Source organism: Ovis aries, chromosome 8 (assembly GCF_016772045.2).
Source record: "Ovis aries strain OAR_USU_Benz2616 breed Rambouillet chromosome 8, ARS-UI_Ramb_v3.0, whole genome shotgun sequence".
In the NCBI taxonomy this organism is placed as follows: domain Eukaryota; kingdom Metazoa; phylum Chordata; class Mammalia; order Artiodactyla; family Bovidae; genus Ovis; species Ovis aries.
The window spans coordinates 36,514,621-36,539,021 of NC_056061.1; the positions used below are offsets into that span (position 1 = coordinate 36,514,621).

At 34.6% G+C, this 24,401-nt stretch overlaps 1 protein-coding gene across 1 annotated transcript in view; it reads left to right on the forward strand.

The window, feature by feature from the left end:
* The window catches only part of ASCC3 (activating signal cointegrator 1 complex subunit 3), a 341,266-nt gene that overhangs the window by 145,619 nt on the left and 171,246 nt on the right, over window positions 1–24,401 (forward strand). Inside the window, exons 12-13 of the mRNA XM_027972421.2 lie at window positions 6,687–6,863; window positions 9,378–9,449. Of these exons, the coding sequence (XP_027828222.1) occupies window positions 6,687–6,863; window positions 9,378–9,449 (249 nt within the window). The remainder of the gene's footprint in view (window positions 1–6,686; window positions 6,864–9,377; window positions 9,450–24,401) is intronic.

The window sequence follows — 24,401 nt, forward strand, 5'->3', positions numbered from 1 at the left end:
CATATTTAAAGGAAAATATTTCTCATACAGATTTATGAGTATAATAGATTATTTTTAGATTAAAAAGGTAACAGTTTTAAAATGGGGGGTTAGCAGAAAAATATCTCTAATGTTTGCAAGGTGTCATGTATTTAACATCAAAAGACATTAAAAATATACTCAGTAACTTATGTGTTAATGATTTCAATGCTAAAAATCACTTTCATATCCTTTCAAATCACCACCAGTAGTAAATAGAACTATAGTATAATTAAAATTATTCTAGGGGCTTCCCTGGTGGGCCTACGGCTAGGACTCCATGCTCCCAGTGCAGGGGCCCTGTGTTCAAGCCCTGGTCAGGTGGCTAGATCCTACATGCCACACTAAAAACTCCTACATGCTGCTACTAAAAGATCCTGTATGGCACAATGAAGAGCAAGGTCACATGGGCACAAATAAGATGTAGTACAGCCAAATAAGTAAATGTATTTAAAAACAGCATTCTAATTACGTAAAGGAGTCTAATTATAATATGTAAAGAGGACTTCTTACATAATAGGTAGGGTCATCTGTTCCCCTTACTGAGGGTTCCTTGACTTGGGTTGAGTTTGCTTGGGAAGCTATATGTACATCTCATAGTGTTTTATTTAATCCTCAGATAAGCCCAGATAAAACCCATTACAATGAGTAAGCAGATTCATTTTTGTCCTACTTACAGAATGAGTTTGGAAGGGACAGGGCCACATTTTCTCTTAGTTTCTGTAAGTGATATTTGTGTCAGGGAATGCAGGACCTTGGATTTTCCCAGCCCATGTATGCACTGTATTGAAATATCCAAGGTAAAATCCAGTGTTGGGAGCTGCTCACTTAGGTATAGTAACTTGAAGATACTAACATGAGGCAAGCAATTTTTGACTAAGAAGGTCATAAAAAACTGAAAAAAATAATTAAAATATTTGCTCAAATAAGTATATCCCATGAATCCCCTTATTTTATTTATGATAGCAAGAACATTAAACATTCCTAGATTTTAAAAAATAATAGTACTGTATAGTTTTTTGTTACAGATTGAGAATCTTTTTTTATGCATTCTCTGATAAAGGAATTTGGTTGAAGTTAATTAGCTTACCAAATTCATTCCAAGTCATGTGTACTTAAATCACATCAGAGATTTTCAAGCTTTTTCCCAGGTAAGAAGCCGTTTTTAAAATTAGACTTTTACATGGAAGCCTAGTAAATATATAAAAATATAGGATGACATGGTTAGATAGCCTCACCCACTCAGTGGACATGAATTTGAGCAAACTCTGGGAGATAGTGAAGGACAGAGAAGCCTGGTGTGCTGCACTCCATGGGACAGCAAAGAGTTGGACACAACTGAGCTACTGCAAACAACAGCAAAATACAATAGAAATTTAGAAAGAAATTCTACATGATAAACTACATACACAGAAATATATATATCTATATATTCCTATCTACATACAAACACACATATATGTGTGTCTATATAGATAGATATAGACACAAACATACACACATACCTTCTACACTTTGGATTTGATAAATTGATATAAAACCCAACCATTTGAAAGACTATTCTTCTGACACTTAGAGCTCAGAAAGTGCTCATAGAAGGAAAAGAGAGAGTGATAACACTTATTAGAAAATAATGAAAGCTTACTTAGTACAGACAAATTTATAATTCACAGTTCAAATTATACTCTAAAATGAAACAGATATGTAGGGACTATAATACGTTAATTATTAAATTTTAACTGTTAGATAATATTAAATAGAATTGCTAAAAATGGAAAAATACTAAAGTTGAAAAAATAAAATTAAATAGAAAAACAATAAACTAGATTTATTAACTCAGTTCAGTTCAGTCACTCAGTCATGTTTGACTTTTTGCAACCCCATGAATTGCACCATGCCAGGCCTCCCTGTCCATCACCAACTCCCAGAGTTCATTCAAACTCACGTCCATTGAGTCAGTGATGCCATCCAGCCATCTCATCCTCTGTCGTCCCCTTCTCCTCCTGCCCCCAATCCCTCCCAGCATCAGAGTCTCTTCCAATGAGTCAACTCTTCGCCTGAGGTGGCCAAAGTACTGGAGTTTCAGCTTTAGCATCGTTCCTTCCAAAGAACACCTAGGACTGATCTCCTTCAGAATGGACTGGTTGGATCTCCTTGAGTCTCCAAGGGACTCTCGAGTCTTCTCCAACACCACAGTTCAAAAGCATCAATTCTTCAGCATTCAACCTTCTTCACAGTCCAACTGTCACATCCACTAGAGTCCTATAAAAATATTTTTAAAGATAGTTTTTTAAAAAGAAAAGTAAACTTATAACAAATCTAATCACAAATAAGTAAAAAACCTATGAGTAAACAAAATTAGAAAGGATAAAGAAATTTTACAGAATGTTTAGAAATGAAAAAAGATGAAAATACTATAAGCTGTCATCATAAAAATCTAATTGAACAAGAATGGGATAGTGTCCTGTGTTCATAAGCAGTAAAATGGAAAAACTTCTTGGCATGCAAGATTTCTCACAATCATTTCTATATTTCTATTACCTCCCTTCTCTAACTGGTACCACTAGTGTTGCCAAGTATAGTATCTTATATCTAAAGTATCTTACCTTTCTTCCTGGCCTACGTTCCTAACTACTCTTCTCTTAGAACAACAGCTGTCACCTCTGCATGTCATCTCTCTTTATTGTTATCACAGTTTTTAGAAGGTGCTACTGTTAATGGGATACATTGCAATGTTTTTTTGTGGTTTTTACAGACGCTAAACCCCTGCTTTCCCTGCACTGCAGTAAAAGCTTAATAAATGACTGGCAAACAGATTAATCAATGTTATCAGCAGTGTTTAGCAGCAAAATTAAAATATTACATCCTAGCAGTGAACACAAGAGGATGGCAAGAGTTAACATCGACATTTTAGGAGTCAGTGAACTGAAATGACTGGAATAGGCAAATTTAATTCAGATGACCATTATATCTCCTACTGTGGAGAAGAATCCCTTAGAAGAAATGGAGTAGCCCTCATAGTCAACAAAGAATCTGAAATGCAGTACTTGGGTGCAGTCTCAAAAATGACACAATCTCTGTTCATTTCCAAGGCAAACCATTCAATATCATGGTAATCCAAGTCTATACCACAATGACTAAAGCCAAAGAAGCTGAAGTTGAACAAGTCTATGATGACCTACAAGACCTTCTAGAACTACTACCAAAAAAAGATGTCCTTTTCATCATAGGGAACTGGAATGTCAAAGTAGGAGGTCAAGAGATACCTGGGTTATCAGGCACATTTGGCCTTGGAGTACAAAATGAAGCAAGGCAAAGGCTAACAGAGTTTTGCCAAGAGAATGCTCCAGTCATAGCAAACACCCTCTTCCAACAACACAAGAGATGAGTCTGCACATGGATATCATCAGATGGTCAATACCAAAATCAGATTGATTATATTCTTTGCAGCCAAAGATGGAAAAGCTCTATACAGTCAGCAAAAACGAGACGTGGGGCTGAGTGTGGATCACATCATGAACTCCTTATTACAAAATTCAGACTTAAACTGAAGAAAGTAGGCTAAACCACTGGACCATTCAGGTATGACCTAAATCAAATCCCTTACAGTTATACAGTGGAAGTGACAAATAGATTTAAGAGATTAAATGTGATAGAGTGCCTGAAGAACTATGGACAGAGGTTCATGCCATTGTATAGGAGGCAGTGATCAATACCACCCTCAAGAAAAAGAAATGCAAAAAGGCAAAATAGTTGTCAGAGGAGGCCTTAAAAATAGCTGAGAAAAGAGAAGTGAAAGGCAAAAGAGAAAAGGAAAGATATATCCACCTGAATGCAGAGTTCCGAAGAATGCCAATAAAGGACAGAAATGGTATGGACCTAACAGAAAGAGAAGGTATTAAGAAGAGGTGACAAGAATATGCAGAAGAACTATACAAAAAACATCTTCATGACCCAGATAACCACAATGGTGTGATCACTCACCTAGAGCCAAACATCCTGGAATGTGAAGTCCAGTGGGCCTTAGGAAGTATCACTGCAAACAAAGTTATGGAGGTGATGGAATTCCAGTTGAGCTATTTTAAATCCTAAAAGGTGATGCTGTGAAAGTGCTGCACTCAATATGCTAGCAAATTTGGAAAACTCAACAGTGGCCACAGGACTGGAAAAGGTCAGTTTTCATTCCAATCCCAAAGAAAGGCAATGCCAAAGAATGCTCAAACTACCGCACAATTGCATTCATCTCGCACACTAGCAAAGTAATGCTCAAAATTCTCCAAGCCAGGCTTCAGCAATATCTAAACTGTGAACTTCCAGATATTCAAAAATTTAGAAAAGGCAGAGGAAGCAGAGATCAAATTGCTAACATCCGCTGGATCATCGAAAAAAATAAGAGAATTCCAGAAAAACATCTACTACTGCTTTATTGATTGTACCAAAGCCTTTGACTGTGTGGATCACAATAAACTGTGGAAAATTCTTCAAGAGATGGGAATTCCAGACCACATTATCTGCCTCCTGAGAAATCTATATTCAGGTCAAGAAGCGACAAATAGAATTGGACGTGGAACAACAGACTGGTTCCAGTTTAGGAAAGGAGTACATCAAGGCAGTATATTGTCAGCCTGCTTATTTAACTTATATGCAGAGTACCTCATGCGGAATGCCAGACTGGATGAAGCACAAGCCGGAGTCAAGATTGCTGGGAGAAATAGCAATAACCTCAGATATGCAGATGGCACCACCCTTATGGCAGAAAGTAAAGAGGAACTACGGAGCCTCTTGATGATAGTGAAAGAGCTACTTGAAGCTCAACATTCAAAAAACTAGGATCATGTCATCCAGTCCCATCACTTCATGGCAAATAGATGTGGAAACAATGACAGATGTTATTTTGGGGGCCTCCAAAATTACTGCAGATGGTGGCTGCAGCCATGAAATTAAAAGATGCTTTCTCCTTGGAAGAAAAGTTGTGACCAGCCTAGTCAGCATACTAAAAAACAGAGACATTACTTTGCTGACAAGGGTCCATATAGACGAAGTTTTGTTTTTTCCAGTAGTTATGTATGGATGTGAGAGTTGGACCATAAAGAAAGGTGAGCACTGAAGAGTTGATGTTTTTGAGCTGTGGTGTTGGAGAAGACTCCCTTGGACTACAGGATCACACCGGTCAATCCTAAAGGAAATCAACCCTGAATATTCACTGGAAGAACAGATGTTGAAGCTAAAACTCCAATACTTTGGCCACCTGATGCGAAGAGCAGACTCATTGGAAAAGACCCTGATGCTGGGAAAAATTGAAGGCAGGAGAAGGGGACAACAGATTGAGTTTGTTTGATGGCATCACCGACTCGGTGGACCTGAGTTTAAGCAAGCTCCGCTCTTGGTGATAGACAGGGAAGCCTGGCGTGCTGCAGTCCATGAGGTTGCAAAGAGTCAGATACAACTGAGAAACGGAACTGAACTGAGTGAACACAAAGAATGAAGCTTAGTACGTTCTTTGAGAATGTACTTGTGAATTTTCCCCCCAAGTTTTGGCTGTTATTCCACGCAAACTCTCCCTTATACAGTATATCATTTTAAATTTAAATTTGTAAAACACTAAAGGAATCTGCCTTAGTTATTTCAGACTTTTAAGTGTTTGTGTTTAAAATGAATTTGAAATTACTGAACTTGAGAATAAAGAGTATATACTTTAAGTGCTTAAAATTATAAGTTAACACTAAAGCCTAACACATGTCACTTGCCTTGTTACATTTTTAGGAGGAAAACAAAAGAAACCATGTAACTAATAGAATTTTCTGGTTCAGGAAATACACTAAAAGTACATTTTTAATCATTTTTATATCATTCCACATGCCAAATTTAGGCCAATTTTTTTTCGTATTACCTTTCAGACTATGTGTTGTTACTCTTATCATGATATCTTTAGTGATCTTCAGTTCAGTTCAGGTCAGTTCAGTCACTCAGTCGTGTCCAACTCTTTGTGACCCCATGAATCGCAGCATGCCAGGCCTCCGTGTCCATCACCAGCTCCTGGAGTTCATTCAGACTCACGTCCATTGAGTTGGTGATGCCATCCAGCCATCTCATACTCTGTCATTCCCTTTTCCTCCTGCCCCCAATCCCTCCCAGCATCAGAGTCTTCCAATGAGTCAACTCTTCGCATGAGGTGGCCAAAGTACTAGAGTTTCAGCTTTAGCATCATTCCTTCCAAAGAACACCCAGGGCTGATCGCCCTTAGAATGGACTGCTTGGATCTCCTTGCAGTCTAAGGGACTCTCAAGAGTCTTCTCTAACACCACAGTTCAAAAGCATCAATTCTCGGCACTCAGCTTTCTTCACAGTCCAGCTCTAGCATCCATACATTACCACTGGAAAAACCATAGCCTTGACTAGATGGACCTTTGTTGGCAAAGTAATGTCTCTGCTTTTCAATATGCTATCTAGGTTAGTCATAACCTTTCTTCCAAGGAGTAAGCATCTTTTAATTTCATGGCTGCAGTCACCATCTGCAGTGATGCAAATATTTCATACTTTATACTACCAAAGCTTACTTTCAACTAAGTACAAATCCAGTCTTATACGTTAAGACTTATACACGTTATTTATACATTATTTAATTAAATAATTTATTTAATATCTTATATTTTATTTAACTCCTATAGGTTGAATCCACGCAGAGTATGATAAGAATTCTTGGACTCTCTGCTACCTTACCCAACTACCTCGACGTAGCTACATTTTTACATGTTAATCCCTGCATTGGACTTTTCTTCTTTGATGGCCGTTTTCGACCTGTTCCTCTTGGACAGACATTTCTAGGGGTTAAAAGTGCAAATAAGGTAAATACTTCTTTTAAAAAATTATGCTTTTCTAGAAATATTTTTTTGATGTATTGTTTAATACTTGTTTGACATTAGAGACTTCAGACCACCATTACAAATATGACAGCTTAGAAGAAAGTCAAGTGCATTTCCTCAACTATATGTAGGAGAAGGTCTCCTCTCCAAAAAGCTGCTTGTAATAGTTTGCATTGCTGTTATCAGTGAATATTTTGTATTCTTAGCTAAGAATACAAGTTATATGTATATTCAAGAAGTTATTTTGATAGGGTTGAAGGCAGGGAAATAATAAAAGACTCTAGTTAAATCAGTAATATACATTATGATATATTATTCATCTAAAATAAGTAATCCCATAAATACAATTGAAAAATAATTTCATGATAACAACTATAAAATGTGGTGTTCTGTTTAATTTGTTGTATAATTATCATATTAATTATATATACAATCAGCATTTCTGAAATCCTTTTGTGATGTTCCTTAAATGTTATTACCATGTACCATTTGCATTATCAGGGTGCTTATTTTAGGCTTTTATAGAATCATGAAGGAATATTTTGCTTAAAATTTATACGTTTATTAAGTTCCATGACATTTGTTTCCCCCTGTGTAACAAATAGTTTTAGGAGAAGGTTCATGGGCCATATGACCTCTTTATAAAAGAAAATGAGATAGAATCATGTGTTACTGTGTCAAACTTGGTCTGTAGTGTATTATATTACTTCTTGTCTAAAAATAATTTTGTTACTAAAATAGAGCTATTTTTACCTTACAATATTATAAATAAAATACTTAGCTTCGAAAATATTAAGAGCCAATATTGCTGCAGCAGTTAATATACTCTATCTGCATATTAACTAAGATATGTTTAGAATTGTGGGAAACCATTTTAAATGTTTACCTGAAGGATAGTTCATGATATAGTAATAGTTATGAAATGCATCTTTTCTTTGATTGTTTCAAGTGCTTTTCAGTATTACTTGCTGCGTTTTTTTATTTCTTAAAATATATTTGATTATTTAGTTTATTTTAATGTATCATTAGAACAGATGAGGGTTGTGTATAAGATTTTTCTTTCGATTTACAATTTGAATGATAGCAGATGATTATCACAGAAAAATATAAAGTGTTTTCAGATGCTTTCAGCCATCATAGAACTTATTTTTATCATAGAAATTGGTAAATCACTTAAACCTAATTAAATTCTAAGTATTTTCACCATAATATGTTAGCATTGTAATCATAAAAGGAATGGTGTGAGATGCTGATCTGTGGTAATTATTTAGAAGGTTCAGAAATTTGGCAAAATTTATAAAATACTTTTATCAATCTTATGTAGTATAAATAATAAACTAATTATACATATTAGTTATAAATATGCATTTTTGTCTTACTAAAATGCATTAGTTTTACACTGAGCTAACATATACAGTTGGTAACTAAGCTTTTCCCCAGGGTGTCGTTAAATATATTGTAACCATTGTTAATTTGTCATTTCTTATACTAAGAAATCATTGTAGATTTTTGAAAGTTTCTTTCAGAAGCTCATGATATGATTCAGTTGTTGTGGAAGAACATGGGAAAATAGTGTCCATGACACATCTAATTTGAAATAATGCCTTTGATCAGAATTTAATCCAAAATTAACCAAAAAAATTATTGGGAATTTTGTTTGGAGGAGTTTTGGTGGGGTTTTTTTTTTGAATAATTAATAGAGAGTCAATTGTCTTGTGATTATTTCATCTTACTTAATCACTAAATCATAAGAGTTCCAGAATGTTAAAATGAAAGAATCTAAATTATAGTCATTTTAGATATATAACATTTTCATCCCATGCAAAGTCTTAATCAGTGTTAAATAGAGAGATGCAAGCTTGGTCACATGCCTGCTGTTTTAAGGTAACCACCTTACCTTTTTTTGGTTGGAAGTCATCTCATCATTAATAGAGAAAATGAGACATTTTTTAAATTCATGAGTTTGATACTAAATTTCCAACCAATTTGGAAAATGTTTCTGTAGAAAAATAGTTACTGAACTCCATATTCATTACAGAAATAGTAAGTTTCCTTACATTTTGATATTCTACGGTAATATTCTATGATTTTGAGAATTGGGAAAGCTCTGTATTTTTATGGAATGAAACAGAAGAAAAACAGGCTGAAGAATGGGCTTCTCTGGGGAAAACAGTGAAAAGAAACTTAAGATTATTTTAAAATATCTCTAATTAGAATATTGTTCTTAAAATTATTGTCTTTAAAAAACTGGGCATTCTTAATAAAGTTAATACACTGAAAGTGTTACATATGAGGTATTTTATTTGTAGTTTTTAATTACATTGTGTTTACTTCCTATGGGTTGTTATGTATTACGTATTGATACTGCACTTCTTGTTTCAGCATTCTGGCTAATCTGAAAATAAAAGGAGATGCATCATAATTGGTAAAGATGTTTTGTAGCTAAGCAGTTTATAATTGCTCTATTTGATATTTTTCATTTTTAAAAACTTTAAGGTGCAACAGTTGAATAACATGGATGAAGTATGTTATGAAAGTGTTTTGAAGCAAGTAAAGGCTGGACATCAGGTACAGTTTATCCTGTTTTTAGAGATTGCATATGATTAAAATTATTAATTTTTATGTTCTTAAAAGAGTTCTTCAATTCTGAAATAATGATCCACAGGTTTTATTTCTTAGTAATATTTTAGTCCACTAGGTAACCATTTAAGTCATAAATTTTTCAAAGATAATACTATCATTCTGACATTGATAGATCATTCTGTTTTGTTTGCCATTTTTAAGAAGAATTTCATCCTTAAGATTTTAGATTATTTAAAAATACCAACCTTCTCTCACACATCAAAAATTTTATTTTCTTAATGTAAGAAATTAAAATGTTATATTACTCTCACTGTTGTTTCATGAAGTAGTAGCAATTGAAATATACATATAATAAATTTTTATATTGTTTGGATATTAACTGCTTTTACTTTAAATTCCAAGGTTCAAGATGTTACAATCAGGATTGTTAAGAAAAATAAAGAATAATGATACTTACTTACATAAAAGCTAACCAGTGCCAAATTGTATATGGTTCTTCAGGTCACTTTATTTTATTATGGGATTTTTTTTTTCTACATTGTTATCCTTTCATGGCATGTAAAGTGAAATATTTTCTGGTCCTTTGTTTTTAAAATATTTTAAAAGCAGTGACATCTTTTTTTCCCCCAGACTAAATATTGTTTGGAGCCTCAATATATAAAACAAAGATAAACTAGAATTGAAAGTGGAATACTGCCCACTTAGTATTCTTGATGCATTTTTCCTCCTTAAAGGCACAGTTTTAAAATTCTAACCTTGAGAAAATGTCCTTAGCAGCAAAAGAGACACAGATGTATAGAACAGTCTTTTGGACTCTGTGGGAGAGGGCGAGGGTGGGATGATTTGGGAGAATGGCATCACTGAAACATGTATGTTATCATATGTAAAATGAATCGCCAGTCCAGTTTCAATGCATGTTACAGGATGCTCAGGGCTGGTGCACTGGGATGACCCAGAGGGATGGTATGGGGAGGGAGATGGGAGGGGGATTCAGGATGGGGAACACATGTACACCCATGGTGGATTCATGTCAATGTATGGCAAAACCAATACAATATTGTAAAGTAAAAATAAATAAATAAAAATAAAACCAAAACAAACAAACAAAATTTAAAAAAGAGAAAATGTCCTTAGTTATAGGAATAACTTTTAAGGAAAAGAAATCATGATTAAATTGTATGAGAATATTAGTAACTTATTAATATATTTCTTAATGATCAATAAATACCTGAAACTGCTAAAATTACCTTACACTTACTATCTCACTGACTTCTCTCAGCAGCCAATGAGGCAGACACTGTTATCCTAATTTCTCAGATAAGAAGATGAGATGCTGTGCTGAATGAAGTAACATACTGCCTTTGTTTTCACTTGTGCCTTTACAAACATGACCATGCAAGTGTAGCATCTTGGCTAACCATGGTGTCATATCACTTTATTTGGATTTATTTTATAGCTTTCATCCTCTTTGATCCTCATTAGAGAACTGCTTCATGGGGTTCCATTATTTATCATGTACAAGTGAAGAAGTATAAAAAAACCAATGTTCTTCCTTTAATAGGAAAATATTACCAAATACCACCAGTTTATTCTTGGTCTGGAGACAGAAAACTTTTCTGGAAAGGGCCAGATAGTAAATATTTTAGGCTTTGTGGGACTTATGTTTCAGGTACTCACCTGTGCTGCTGTAGCATGAAAGGAGCCATGCACAATATAGGAACAACTGGGCATGGCTATGTTCCAATAAAACTTTATTTATAAGAATAGGAACAGATTAGATGCATTCAACTTGCAGGCTGTAGTGTACCAACCTTTGTTCTAGATTTCCTCATGAGATTTATTTGTAGCAAATGTCTGATGTTCCTAAAATGCTATCTTGAGAAACTATGGGTAGCATTTCACAGGAAATCCTCAAACAAAGCAATATGTTGCATAGCCACCAGTGTTTGCACCATCTTCATAAAAGAACAGGATAAATTAAGTGTAATTAGCTAGATGTTACCACCATGGACATTTATTTCCAACTTTTATATTACAGAAGATATCAACTATATTATTAGCTAAGGAATCTAGCTCTGGAGCCTATGCCATATTAGAAATATTCCGTAAATATTTCAATGTTTTCTCCATTAACTTTTTTAAATTGACTTTATTTTTTAGAACAATTTTGAGTTCACAGCAAAACTGAGCAGGAAGTAGAAAGAGTTCTCATACACCCCCTACTTTGGCACATACACAACTTCGTCCACCATCAACTTATCTTCCACTGGTGTGACACTTTGGTTTCAGTCTATGAGCTCATGTTGACACATGAGTATCACCTAAAGTCCATCCGTTACATTAGGGTTCACCCTCGGTGTTGTACTTTCTATGGGTTTGGACAATGTATCCACCATTATAGTGTCATACAGAAAATTTCAACTCCCCTGAAAGTGCTCTCTGCCCAACTGATTCATCCTTCCTTCCCCTTAACCATTGGTAACCATTCATCTTTTCATTGGCTCTGTAGTTTTGTGTGTTCCAGAATGTCATATAGTTGGAATCATATAAGATTATAGCCTTTTGTAGTTTATAGCCTTTTCAGATTGATTTCTTTCATAATATGTGTTTGAGGTAACTTCCTGCTTTTTCATGGCTTGATAGCTTGTTTTTTTTAGCACTTAATAATATTCCATTGTCTAGATGTACCACAATTTATGTGTACATAACAGCTTTGAGCAGATTTTATGTGGACGTTAGTTTTCACTTCCTTTGGGTATATACCAAGGAGTGTAATTGCAAGATCAATATTTATTAAACTACTTCAACCTTTCTCCATATAATCTTATGTTATAAAATATGTCTTTAAAAAAAATAAAGTGCAGCTTTATTCCTAAATATTGGGAAATATAATGGTTGTATCTTCTATCGTAGGTAGATAAAAGTCCAGGTAAATATATTTAAAGAATCGTAGGAAGATTATATCCTCTTCCTCTTCTGGCATAGTTTGTTCTCTGGCTGTTACAGGGGCTAACATGTCCCTCTAGAATCATAAAGTTCAAACGCTGGCTGGGCATGTTTTGTCAGTAGAGATTAGATCTCACTGCCAGCCCTTTCATTCTTAGTGATTCCATCCATTGCATTACTTTTTAAACCAATAACCGCCATAGGGCAGGCACTTATAGTAGTAAATTTAGACCAGACAAAGGTGAGATGGAGAGTGAGGTCACAGTGCTGGTTCCTGTTTAGAAAGGACAACTAAGCTGGGGAGCCTCAGGAGAGGCTTCAGCTGGTCAGGGGCTGGCTACTTATAAGGCAGGAGGAACCCAGGAATGGAGAGAGTGCAAAACTAAGGCAGCAGTTGCACACATGCATTACCTCCCGTTTTTTGTGTGCATGTCACGGTGTCCACAGTCACTAGCCTTTTAAGGACACATGACCACCAAGCTTTCTCCTTTCTGTACACTTTGGTCTGGCTGAAAATGCAGTGTGGGTGACTCTGTAAAGTGTGGTTGCAGTTTAAGAACCCACTGGAACGCTTCGGTATCAGTTCCTATCCAGATCTGTGCTCACATCCCTCTGCCCTAAGAAGTAGAGTTTAGGCTGCAGGTCTCACAGTTTCTGTCTCAATGACTAGTGATGATGTTTGTTTTCCATAATAGTGGGACTTCTTCAGTTCTCTACACATACCTACATATCCATTTCCTTTTTTAAATTGTAAAACTAAAATAACAGTATTAAAAATTTTTTCATAGTTCTACTATTATTTTACCATTTCAAATTATTATTATAATTTTTATTCATGACCTGCTGGTCTTTTTTAATCCATTTGCACATGTACCTTTTAATTTTCCTCATTCAAACTTAATTTTAATTATTAGTTACAGTCCATTGCTAAATTATAATTACACTCTATATACAGTTTTATATTCACTGTTTTCCTTAATGAAGAGTAAATATTTTTCATTGTTTCTCCATGGTCTTCTCAATGTTAATGTCTGTAAGAGACAGAAGGGAGTTTTTATTCAAGTTCTAAGTTTTAGATGCTGTGTAAGTCACTTTGGACTTTTAAATCTTTATAATCTTCTAATATAAGCATTAAATCTCCTTTTGTTAAAAGAGAAAATGAACATAAGACATGTTAAGCAGCTTCTCAAGGCCATACAGCTAGTAAAAGGTCACACCAGGATTGAATTATAAGCTTATGTTGGTAAAATACACAGCATCTTCAGTACTTTACACTGTCACTTCACCATTAAGCCAACGTCAGCTGTGCTTCTCCTTATTGATTATCCCGCCATTATTGAGCACCTTAAATGTTTGTGGCTTGCTCTTATTAAAGACATGCTAAGTTGCTTCAGTTATGTCTGACTCTGCAACCCTATGGACTGTCATCTACCAGGCTCCTATGTCCATGGGATTCTCCAGGCAAGAATACTAGAGTAGGTTTTCCTGCCATGCCCTTCTCCAGGGGATCTTCCCAAACCAGGGACTGAACTTATGTCTCTGAAGTCTCCTGCATTGACAGGTGGATTCTTTACCACTAATGCCACCTGGGAAGTCCCTTATTAAGAACAGGGCTGCTGTAGTGATCATCTTTCTATTATTTTTTCTATTGAAACGTTTACTTAGGGTAAGTTGTCTAAAATAAGATTATGGCACAAATAGCCACATTTTGTGATCTTACCCCATGATCCTATAATGCACTCCAAATGGGTTATCACATTTTGTTGTCATAGCAGACCTACAAAGGATTTTACAAACATACACCATGCCCTTCTGAATAATTTTATCAAGAGTTGTGTGATGTAGGTTATGATCTAATGTGTGTGTGTCATTTTGAATTTGTTTTACAATTTTAAAGTGTATAAGACTGCGTGTTTTACCAGTGAAATTTTTTCTTAAGTATCTACAATTACCTCTAAATTATGATTACAAAAACACATGTTTTATATACCGTATTGTTCATGCTTTGCTTTGGATGTGCTGCTACTTTCAATTAGAAAAACATGTTCTTCCCTGTGTTTTTTGCTTCATGTGTGACCCTATGGTCTTTGGCCTCTGTAATTACATCTTCAAAATGTTTAATATAAAATATGATTAATATACTGATAACAGAAAGTGACCAGTAAAAGAGTTTAAACAAATTTAACCTTTGGGCACTCCATAAAGTAAAAATGAGGGGGTGGGGGAATGACTGAATTCTGCCATTCAGAGATAGCGTTGGTGTATGTCCTTCTATTTCTTAAAATGCATTTTACTCCCCTAATTTTCTAATTTCTCTATTTTCTCTACCTAAAGATATGATAGAAAAATAAATGGAAACAATAACATGTAAATAGATGTCAGATTTTAAAAGTTTAATCACTGTTCTATGCAGTGTGTTTTTTTTTGTTTGTTTGTTTGTTTTTTTAGGATTTGTGTTCCAGTGGAACAGGTTCCACTAAGTAAGACTAGGTTATAAGGAAATATTGTTGGTTAAGTTCCTATTGTGGTGTCATGTACATGGGGACTCTGTGATAAATAGGATTTCACTGTGATAAATTGCTCATCTTCATAGATCCTTAGTTTACTGGAGATGCTAGGAAATATTGAATGCATCAGGACTATGGCCCATTAGTTGATATTTGCCTCTAATATTACTGGTATTACAAATGCCCAGACCAATACCTTCAGAGTACCTTAAGTACTATGTTGTTGGTTGTTAAGGCAGCATCTTAGTCTTTTACATTAATGTGATCATTTAAGTAAAAAGCTCTTTTACAACACAGTTTGAGAACAAACCTTTTTCATTTCTTTAAATTATCTCTATTATGTATGTAACTTTGGGAAAGTTGCCCAAAACTAAAATCTTTTTCTGTTTTAGTCATTTCAAAAGGATCGTTCTGTCTGTTTAAATCTTGTATTTGCAAGTTTCTCTGCCAAATACTGTTTGGCTTAGAAGTTCAGTTAGCTTGATAGGTGGCAGCTTCTGCTGACTGTCTTTGTAATATGTCCAGAACTGGGATTGAAAAGTGTGCATACTTGGAAAAGAGGACTGTTAGGCATTTTGACTTTGGAAGCTGAGGTAGATACCTATTTCAGCAAGGCTAGCAATCTTTGACTAAATCCATCACACAAAAATTGCTATTAATACTTCATGGTAGTCTGATTACTAAGGCTCATGTGGAAGTTTGTTTTCAGGGCCTTGCATTCCTTCACTGGATTATTTTTCTCTTATCTCCTTGAAGAAACGCCTTCACTAAGCCCTGATCCTCTGCTGTTATTAGAAGGTTAACAGAGAACTCCCCAGTGGACTAGAGTTTAAAGTTTCATTTTTTCCCTCATAACTGAGGTTGAATATAATGTTACCCTAGTCGCTTGTTGTCTTTGTGTAAGGTTCCAAGTGATAAATTCCAACAAACGAGTTTGTATCCATCTGTCAGAAAATGAAAAATAGATAATTGAACAATCTTTTAACTTATTATCTCAAAAACTGACAGCTAAAGTAACTCTTCAATTATATTATTCTGCCTAACTCTAGTGACTGAAAGGTCTAACTTTATGCACTTCATTCTAAGAAATTCTTCTGTATAAATGTTTTGTTTTACATATAGTGCAGTAAATTGTGTGTGTGTGTGTGTGTGTGTGTGTGTGTGTGTGTGTGTGTGTGTACAGAGAGAGACACAAAGAGAAAAAGGCAGAGAGAGAGCTTTGGTCTGGAATTCGGTTATAACTAACTGCACGTTAGTGCATTGTTATTAAGCAGCCAGTATATATTTGATAAATGTACTTTTCTTTATTATTAAGGCAGCATAAGTTATTTCTTATAGGGCTGTGTACCTAACAAACTGTAGCTTTACTTTATTGCCTTTTAAATATAGTTTAGCAGTTAGTGTACAGTAGTAAAAAATTGTAAGTCAGTCTGTTCTAGTTCAAGAAAACATTCAATTTTTTTTTTTGCCCCCATCTCATGCCCCACTGCCTTGCCAACTAGTTAAAAAAATTCTTTCAATGACTATTCCTTAATTTTGTATATTTGTTTGCCTTCAAATTGTTTCATATTTTGGATTTTCTCTCTAGTTGTGCTTCCCCTAAACAATTTTATTAGAGCAACTGCTTTTCAGACCATTATTAAGACTAAAAATATGTGTCCATTTAAAAAAAAAAAAAACTATAACTCTCAGGCAAATAAATACTTTTCATGCTGAGAATTAAGTTTCCTCATATATATATATATAAATGAATTAATTTTGTTTCTCTCCACTTAGATTTAATTAGAACAGAGCAAATTTCATGTTCAAAAGCCATGCTGATGGTCTCTGATCATAATGTTGCATGGGTTTCAGTATACCAATCATCCAAACTTGTGTGTTCATGTACTTAATAGATTTCATGTGCAACTTTGTCTTAAAAGTATTAAAAGCAGTAGGAGGCAGTTGTGTTCCACTCAAGCATGTGTGATGACAGATGGAGAAAATCTTTTCATGTTGACTTTTCAACAGTCATACTCTGCAAGACTTCAAGCTCTTCTTGGCTATTGGGAAATTAAAAGTTGGCGATTCAGCCTTTAATTTTGATCCATCTGCTCAAACTAATGAGATGTCTCATTTGTAAGCTTCTCTTTGCGTTACCAAATGCAAGTACAGCTTTATCATTCCTGTTAATAATTCCCCTCCTCCTGTGTAACTCGCAGAATGGGAAAATAATTGATGCCTTAACCCCATTGAGATTTTTCTAGTTATACAAACTTTGTTACAGTGATAGGAAAAGAAATTAGAAACTGCCTCAGAGGTTATAGCATATTTTTTAAGTTTACTTGTTCTTCTTTCACATTATCAAAATGTTAAGATGCTTACTCAATAGCTTCTTACTCAAAGTCTACCTCCAGTTTCAAGAATAAAAGGTTTTGCAGTATTAAAAAGAAAAAAATCATTTCAACCTTGGATTAATGCTAAACATCAGCTTTTCCTTATTCACATATGTGCCTTTTTCTTCATTATTTGTAAGTTTTTCATAGATGTATATGTTTCTAGTAAGAAACCACCTTAAAAATTGACTAATAATTATGTATTAATTTATTACTGTCTGAAGGAAATTCTTTGTTTTTTAGTACTAAATTATAGTTTATCTAAAAGTAATTATGTCCAATTGAAAAAAACTACTTTGCTAACTTTAATAATGGAATTTTTCCATTGACTCTTTGCCTAAGAAGTTTTCTTCCTCCAGCTACAAGCATCTCTCATTCTTGGTACTAATGGTTCTGTCACATCAAATTTGTCTGCAGCATGAATTTTATAGGTAAATTATTTCAGAGCTTCTTTCTTTTCTGCCTTCTTTGCTTCCTTCCTTCCCCAAACTTTGACATAACCCCCAAGGAATATAAGAGCAAAATTCATATTCAAGCCCCATTGTGCTTAGTTGCTCAGTTGTGTCCAGCTCTTTGCAACCCTGTGGACTGTAGCCTGCTAGGCTCCTCTGTCCATGGGACTTCTCAGGTAAGAATGCTGGAGTGGGTTGCCATTTCCTCCTTCAGGTGATCTTCCCAACTCAGAGACTAAACCTGGATCACCTTTGTCTCCTTCACTGCAGGCAGATTCTTTACCTTCTGAGCCAATATGAGCAAAATTCATAAGGAAGGGACATTTTAACAATTATGAGCATAAGAATTAAGGACATTTCTCCTTCATCTTTGCTGCTAAAGATGGTAGTACTAAAGAAATATTTTAGGTGTTTTCTAAGTATAAGAAACGCTAAAGGAAGCATTCACTAAACCTCTACCTTTGGGGAAAAGAAAAACAAAAACCCTCCCTACCTACCAGAAGAAAGCTCTGATGAGTCTGCTATCAAATTGAAATTTCCTTATTCTTCCTTATTTCACAGGCAAAAATTAGTTTTTGATACTGTTGAGTTCTATATTTTATGTTTTAATCAGTATTACTAGTGTTCGCTTAGATTTTTTTTTTCATCTTCTCTCTGTATGATTTCCATAGTGTATCTGTGTACATTTAGATAAAATGAAGACCAAAACAGAACATTCTTATTATCATAGGAATTTCTGGTATGATATAATGAAAGTGTATCAAAGAGAACTGAATTATAATTATATTTAGAAGTAAAATTTTTTTAATTAGACGTTATAGTTCAGGGGAAGTAGTTTCTTAGCACTGTCAGCTGCAAGGTTGATCCTGTGATCACTGTACTGCATATTTTGGTCATGCCTAACTTAGGAACATGGAAAATGATATCAGCTGAGACATTCTGCTCTTTCCCCTGCCAAAGCCAAAGGGAGTTTCAACTAAATGATACATGCTTAATGAAAGTTTTGTTTTGTTTTTTTAAGGCAAAACTCCCTTATGACGATCACTCACAGTTGGGAATAAAATAATCAAAGGGATAACAAAGAGGTTATAAAGTGGAAGTAGTTGCAAAATGCCAGGTTTTCTTTGTGCTTTTCTTTTCTGGCTCTTGTAAATCAAAACTCACCTTCCTTTTCTTTACCTTCTAACCTTTTGGGCCATCTTTTTTCATTGTTTGTAGCCCTTAGTGGATCTCTGCTTCATCTTGCTAGACTTCTGGTTGATGAATAACTCCCTTTTGGTACAGAAAAAGCAACAAGTCACCACATATTCAGGACTCCGGGGGCAGGACCTAAGCCTTATACTTAGGTCAAATGATTCCTTCTCTACCTGGCTTGTTCCTAGACCCTTTTAAAATTTAGCACTCTTTCTTGTATCATTCCATCCCAGTTAATGACTTTTATGAAATAACTTATATATTTATATTCCTAACCCAGAGCTCTTCCCTGAGCTCTAGATCCATATTATCCTGGCTGGCCTCTACTCCTGAATATCACAGATGCAGTATTCCAAAACAAGTATATAATTTCCCCCCTGTAAACCAAAGGTTATTTCTTCCATTAATCCTTGGTTCAGTTCAGTAAATGGCATAACTATAGATAGAGTTCTGTAAAACAGAAACCTAAAAGTCACCCTAGTCCACTCTCTCTCCTGTGTTCTCATTTCTAGTCCCTCATTAAGACCTGTTGATTAGACCTGCCTCTTAAGTCTTCTCATTTCTTTCCATCACTTTCTTTTGTACCATCACCTCCAGCACCTAATCCAGGTACCTATCATGTCATCCATGACACTTCTTAGCTGCTTTGCCTCTCTTAACTCTTCCTTCTATGTCTATTCTTGCCTTGCTCGAGCTACTCTGTCCACTGGAGCTGTATCCTTTCAAGGTACAGCTCCAGAATGACACATGAGTACTTAATGCTCCTTTCAAAGGGCCCAGGGGGTCCCTATATTGTTTGGCCACTGCCTCCTTTCATTTTCATCACATACGTGTCTTTCCCTCATCTCCCACCTCCCGTCTTCCTGGCCTCCGTTCCGGCCTCCTTTCTTTTAGAGATGCTCTTTAACTTGCCCCTGAGCTTTTGTATAACTTGTTCGCTCTGCCTCACACATTCTTCCTTATTCTCCACTTAGTTGTTCTCTACTAAATCCTTTAGATTTCATCTATCTTAAAGAAGCCGTTTTTTTGGTTTGTTTTTTTTATCTCTTTCATCTCCCTGTTAGGAACTATATAATAACACAACGTATGTTTTCTTCCTCTTTCTTACTATAAATTTACATTTTTCCTGGCTGTTTTTGATTAATAACCACTTTTCAGTAGAAGATGGTAAGTCACGTAGGAAAGGGGCCATCTCTGCTCCGGCTCATAATCATATTATCATGGCCTTACCAGTACCTGGCACACAGTTGGTGTTCACATATTGTGTGACGAATAAGTGAATGGAAGATATGGTAGTCTTTGTAATTCTTAACTTATTCTTAAAGGGTTAGGGAGCAACCAACTTCAAAGAAAATAATAATTAGATCCACAGTAAGTCAAACATCTAGGCTGAGGAAAGAACACCTGGAGAAGTGGACTGACATCAAAGATTGCTTTGATTACTTTCTTAAGGAATTTTTTCCTCCCTATAGTCTATAAAGATCAATGAAAGAATGCTGGTATTCTCCTTAAAAATATTTCATTCCAAGCATTTATTCTTAATATTATTTTCATGTATTTATAATCTTCTCTGTTAGAAGTACTAAATTATCTCATTTTCTCCTAAAATAAAATGTCCATGTGACTTAGCTGTTTTTCATGAAATGGGTAACATTTGTGCCACCAGTTTTTTTAAGTTAATATGTTCTTTCTTTCATTTCTACTCGTTAAGCCCTGGAGGAGTAACTTTTGAACCCTTTCAAAATTTTACAATTTTAAGAAAGCGAAGTTTCTGAACTATAGTTTACCAGAGGAGTACTTAATTATACTCTTGAGATTTTATCAGTTTCTTTGTTAGCTTTGTAATGTTTTCTTCATTTGCACAGGGAATACGTCTTGATGGGTAATATTACTATTGCGTTTTCCTTCATTGTTCTTAACATTACTTTTTTGCTAAGTCTTCAAGGACTTTTATTACTAAAACGACACATTCTTATAACAGTTGAATCAACACAAATATGTAAAAAGGAAAGATCAATGAATTACTGTCTCCTCACCTCTCCTCACTTCAGTGCCCTTGCCCCTGAGTGTATTCAGTTTTCTCCTGGCGCATACAGACATATATAAGTATATACATACCTTTAGGCATTTGATCTCTTTAATGTTGGTAGTCAGTGGCTTCTGGAATTACAGCACAAATTGTTCAAGCACATGGAACAGTTTGTCTCAGAATGACTTTTAGAAGTTTTCTGGATATAAACTAAATTTTCATTTATCCTTATACAGCCTATAGGTCTTCAGCCAAAAGATCAAAAGAAAAAAAAATACTGTGTATAATCTTGGAATAAAATTGGAAGTAATACAAGTGGTTTTACTTTCCTGAAACTGGTTTTATTTTTATATGTTGAATCAGTAAAATTTCCTTATAGAAGTTATCATCACCATTTTTATCCATTTTCTCATTCTCTGTGTCTTCTTTGTTGCCCCTCTTCATATTTAAGTAGGAAAATGTGAAGATAGTATAAGTTTTGCTTTGCCCTCTTATAGGTACTATTACCATAGTATTATATAATTTTCCTGTCAGATCTGTATAACTGTAACTATGAAACTTTGCATATATGCCTTTTGCAAGTAGCCAGTGTATAAATGCATGTTTTACGTGAAAAGTAAAGTTAGTTAAATTGTATATAATTTGTTACAAATTTTATTATTTGAAAGATTTGGTATAGATCCACAGTTGATTTAAATGAAATATTCCAAACTTAGAAAGTGAATTTATTAGATTATTTTGTAATTTATTGATATAACTTTTGTAATTGCAATATTAAATTATAGTAAATGTATAATTATCAGGGAGCATTGACTATTTTGTGGTATTTACTTTTGTCAAATACTCTGTATATCTGGAATTTTACTAATTCTCTTTGAACAATAATATAAATAATTAAAATAACATCATGTAAAATAAACATAAATGTAAACTGTGTTTCATGGTTTAAATTTACATTTTAAACCATGTTTCATAGTTTACAGTTATGTTTATTTTACACGATGTTATTTTAATTACTTATATTATTGTTCAAATAACAGTAATGATATAGATTTGGGGAGTACTAAAACAGCATTTAACTGCTTGTAATCATTTTTCTTTTATACACCATGGAAAATTCTCCAGACAGTAATTCAGAATATTTTACATTAAATTGTTGGAAGTTAATTTGACAGCGGTTTATTTCATTTTAGAAAATGATACATTAAATTTCTATTAGCTGGTTTCCAGCTGATATTTGGACTTGGTAGCGGTTGATATTTGGAAGCAGTTGATAGGTATATTTAATAAGTTTAATTACCACCCCAAGGATCTGTTGACTACATTTTCGTAGCCATCTTTTACAGTTTTTTTCTTTTTAAATCAATTTGTATTGGGGTATAGTTGCTTTAGAATGCTGTGTTAGTATATACCACACAGCAAAATAAATCAGCCATACATGCACATATATCCCCTTCCTTTTGGACTTCCCATGTTTATTAAAGCTAAGTATAAAATTTTGTATCCCAGAAATCTGATACAGCTATTTATGTATTTGCTAAAAGTACAAAAAAGAGAGCTGAATATTTAAATTCAATGAACCACTGCAAACATTTACTGTCTTTTCTTGTAACTAGGGTTTTTATCAGTTTTTTGTTGTTATTGTCATAGTAGCATATTTAAGTGAGAAGGGACGGGAAAAAAGAAAACTATGTCTCTATAATTAACAGTAAAATATTCTGTTTTTTAAGAGAATAGTAAAATAGTGTCAGATCTTATCTTACTTTTTTCTTGGTTTTGTGAATGAGTAGATAGGAAGTTCAGCTCTGACTGTATTATGGCAAATAAAGTGGGCATTTCCCACCTGTGCAGCATTCATCAAGGTAGTGGCTGCTCTTGAAATATGGTGAGCGACTTAAGTCTTGTGAAGGTATTTTCTACATGCATGCTAGCTAGCCACAGGCTAACTTTATTAAAAACCACACACACACACACATACATGCGCACACAGAAATAGGAGACACTTGGGTAGGGGACAGACCTTTAGTTTATTCATAGAGCATGGTGTTGGTTGCCCCTTTTTACAGGGTAACATGGTAAGAGCCAGGTACCTCTGTGTACAAGAGTTGCCCCATAGCAATGCTCCAAATTTTTAAAACTTGAAACCTGTGTAGCTGCTGCTGGTACATCCTCCCTTCTAGTAGGGGGAGAGAGGATGTAAGGAAGAGAGAGGGAAGGAACAGAGGAGACAAAGAAGTAGACCAGCTGACCTGTCCAAGGACCTTCTCTTTCACTCTGGAATATAAAAAGATTCTCTCTTGAGGAGGGAAGAGGCGCCTGTACCCTGGAATAGCTCTTTGAGTGAAAAGAAGCCTCTAGGCTTTATTACCTATAGAATGGGAAGAAATGGTTCTGGGAGAGTGGAGACATCCTCTGCTAGTAGAGCCCTTCAGTTCCACTGCTCGGAAGGCCCTGACCGTGAAGGATCACCAGGAACTTCAGGGAGGATCCTTTTCCAACAAGCCCTAAAGGTATCTTGCAAGGACAGGTACTCTACTAAACTATCCCAGTAAGATAGTTCTCTGCTACCACTGCCTTATAAACATCCTTCTAACCTCACCTAACTCTCTCCAATTGTCCTTTGTTCTGTTCTCTGTGGACTTTGATCTCATCGTTTTTTACTGTGGTATTTTATCTGCTCTGTTGTCTTGTAGCTGTATTTTTTAAAATCACATGGAGAAAAGCCAAATAAGTTAAAATGGCTTAATGGATGGTCAAATGATAATGTACCTTTTTAAAAGTACAGCTATAAGTATTTCAACTTGGGTTTATAGATCTTTTATTTCTTTTTTTTTTCTCTTTTTTTGTTGATGGGTCAATCAAAAAGTACAGTACAGATTTATGGAGAACTAAGGTGTTTTTTGATTTGTAAGCACAAACACAAGAGCAGTCACAAAAAATGGAGACAATTAAGAGCCAGTCAAGAGGAATTACAACTTTGTGATTTTCTCTTTATAGTAATACAGTTTTAATTAGTCTAGTTAGTAAATTTTATTGAGAGTTTATTGGTTTAGTGGGATTTTTTTCTGCTCAAAAAAGTTTAAATAATTCTTTTTAGGGAGAATCTATTCAAGTGTATTACTTGAGAATATTAAATACACAGTTGGATATTTAGGAATTATAAGTAGTGATTATTGTTTAAGAAAATAAATCAAAAATACTGATAGAAATCTTAAAAATACATTTTTTATGTTCTTATCTTACTGAAATTTGATTCAGTCCAAAACATCTTATAATATTGAATAGTAATAGGACTTCAAGTCCAGTAGCATCTGTAGAAATGAAATTGTTAGCTCACTAATGAATTTTATTTGCATAGTAATAGACTAGCTAGTCTTGCTTAATTTGCTATACAGAATAGATGTTGCTATTTTGGACTGTCAATAACAAATGTC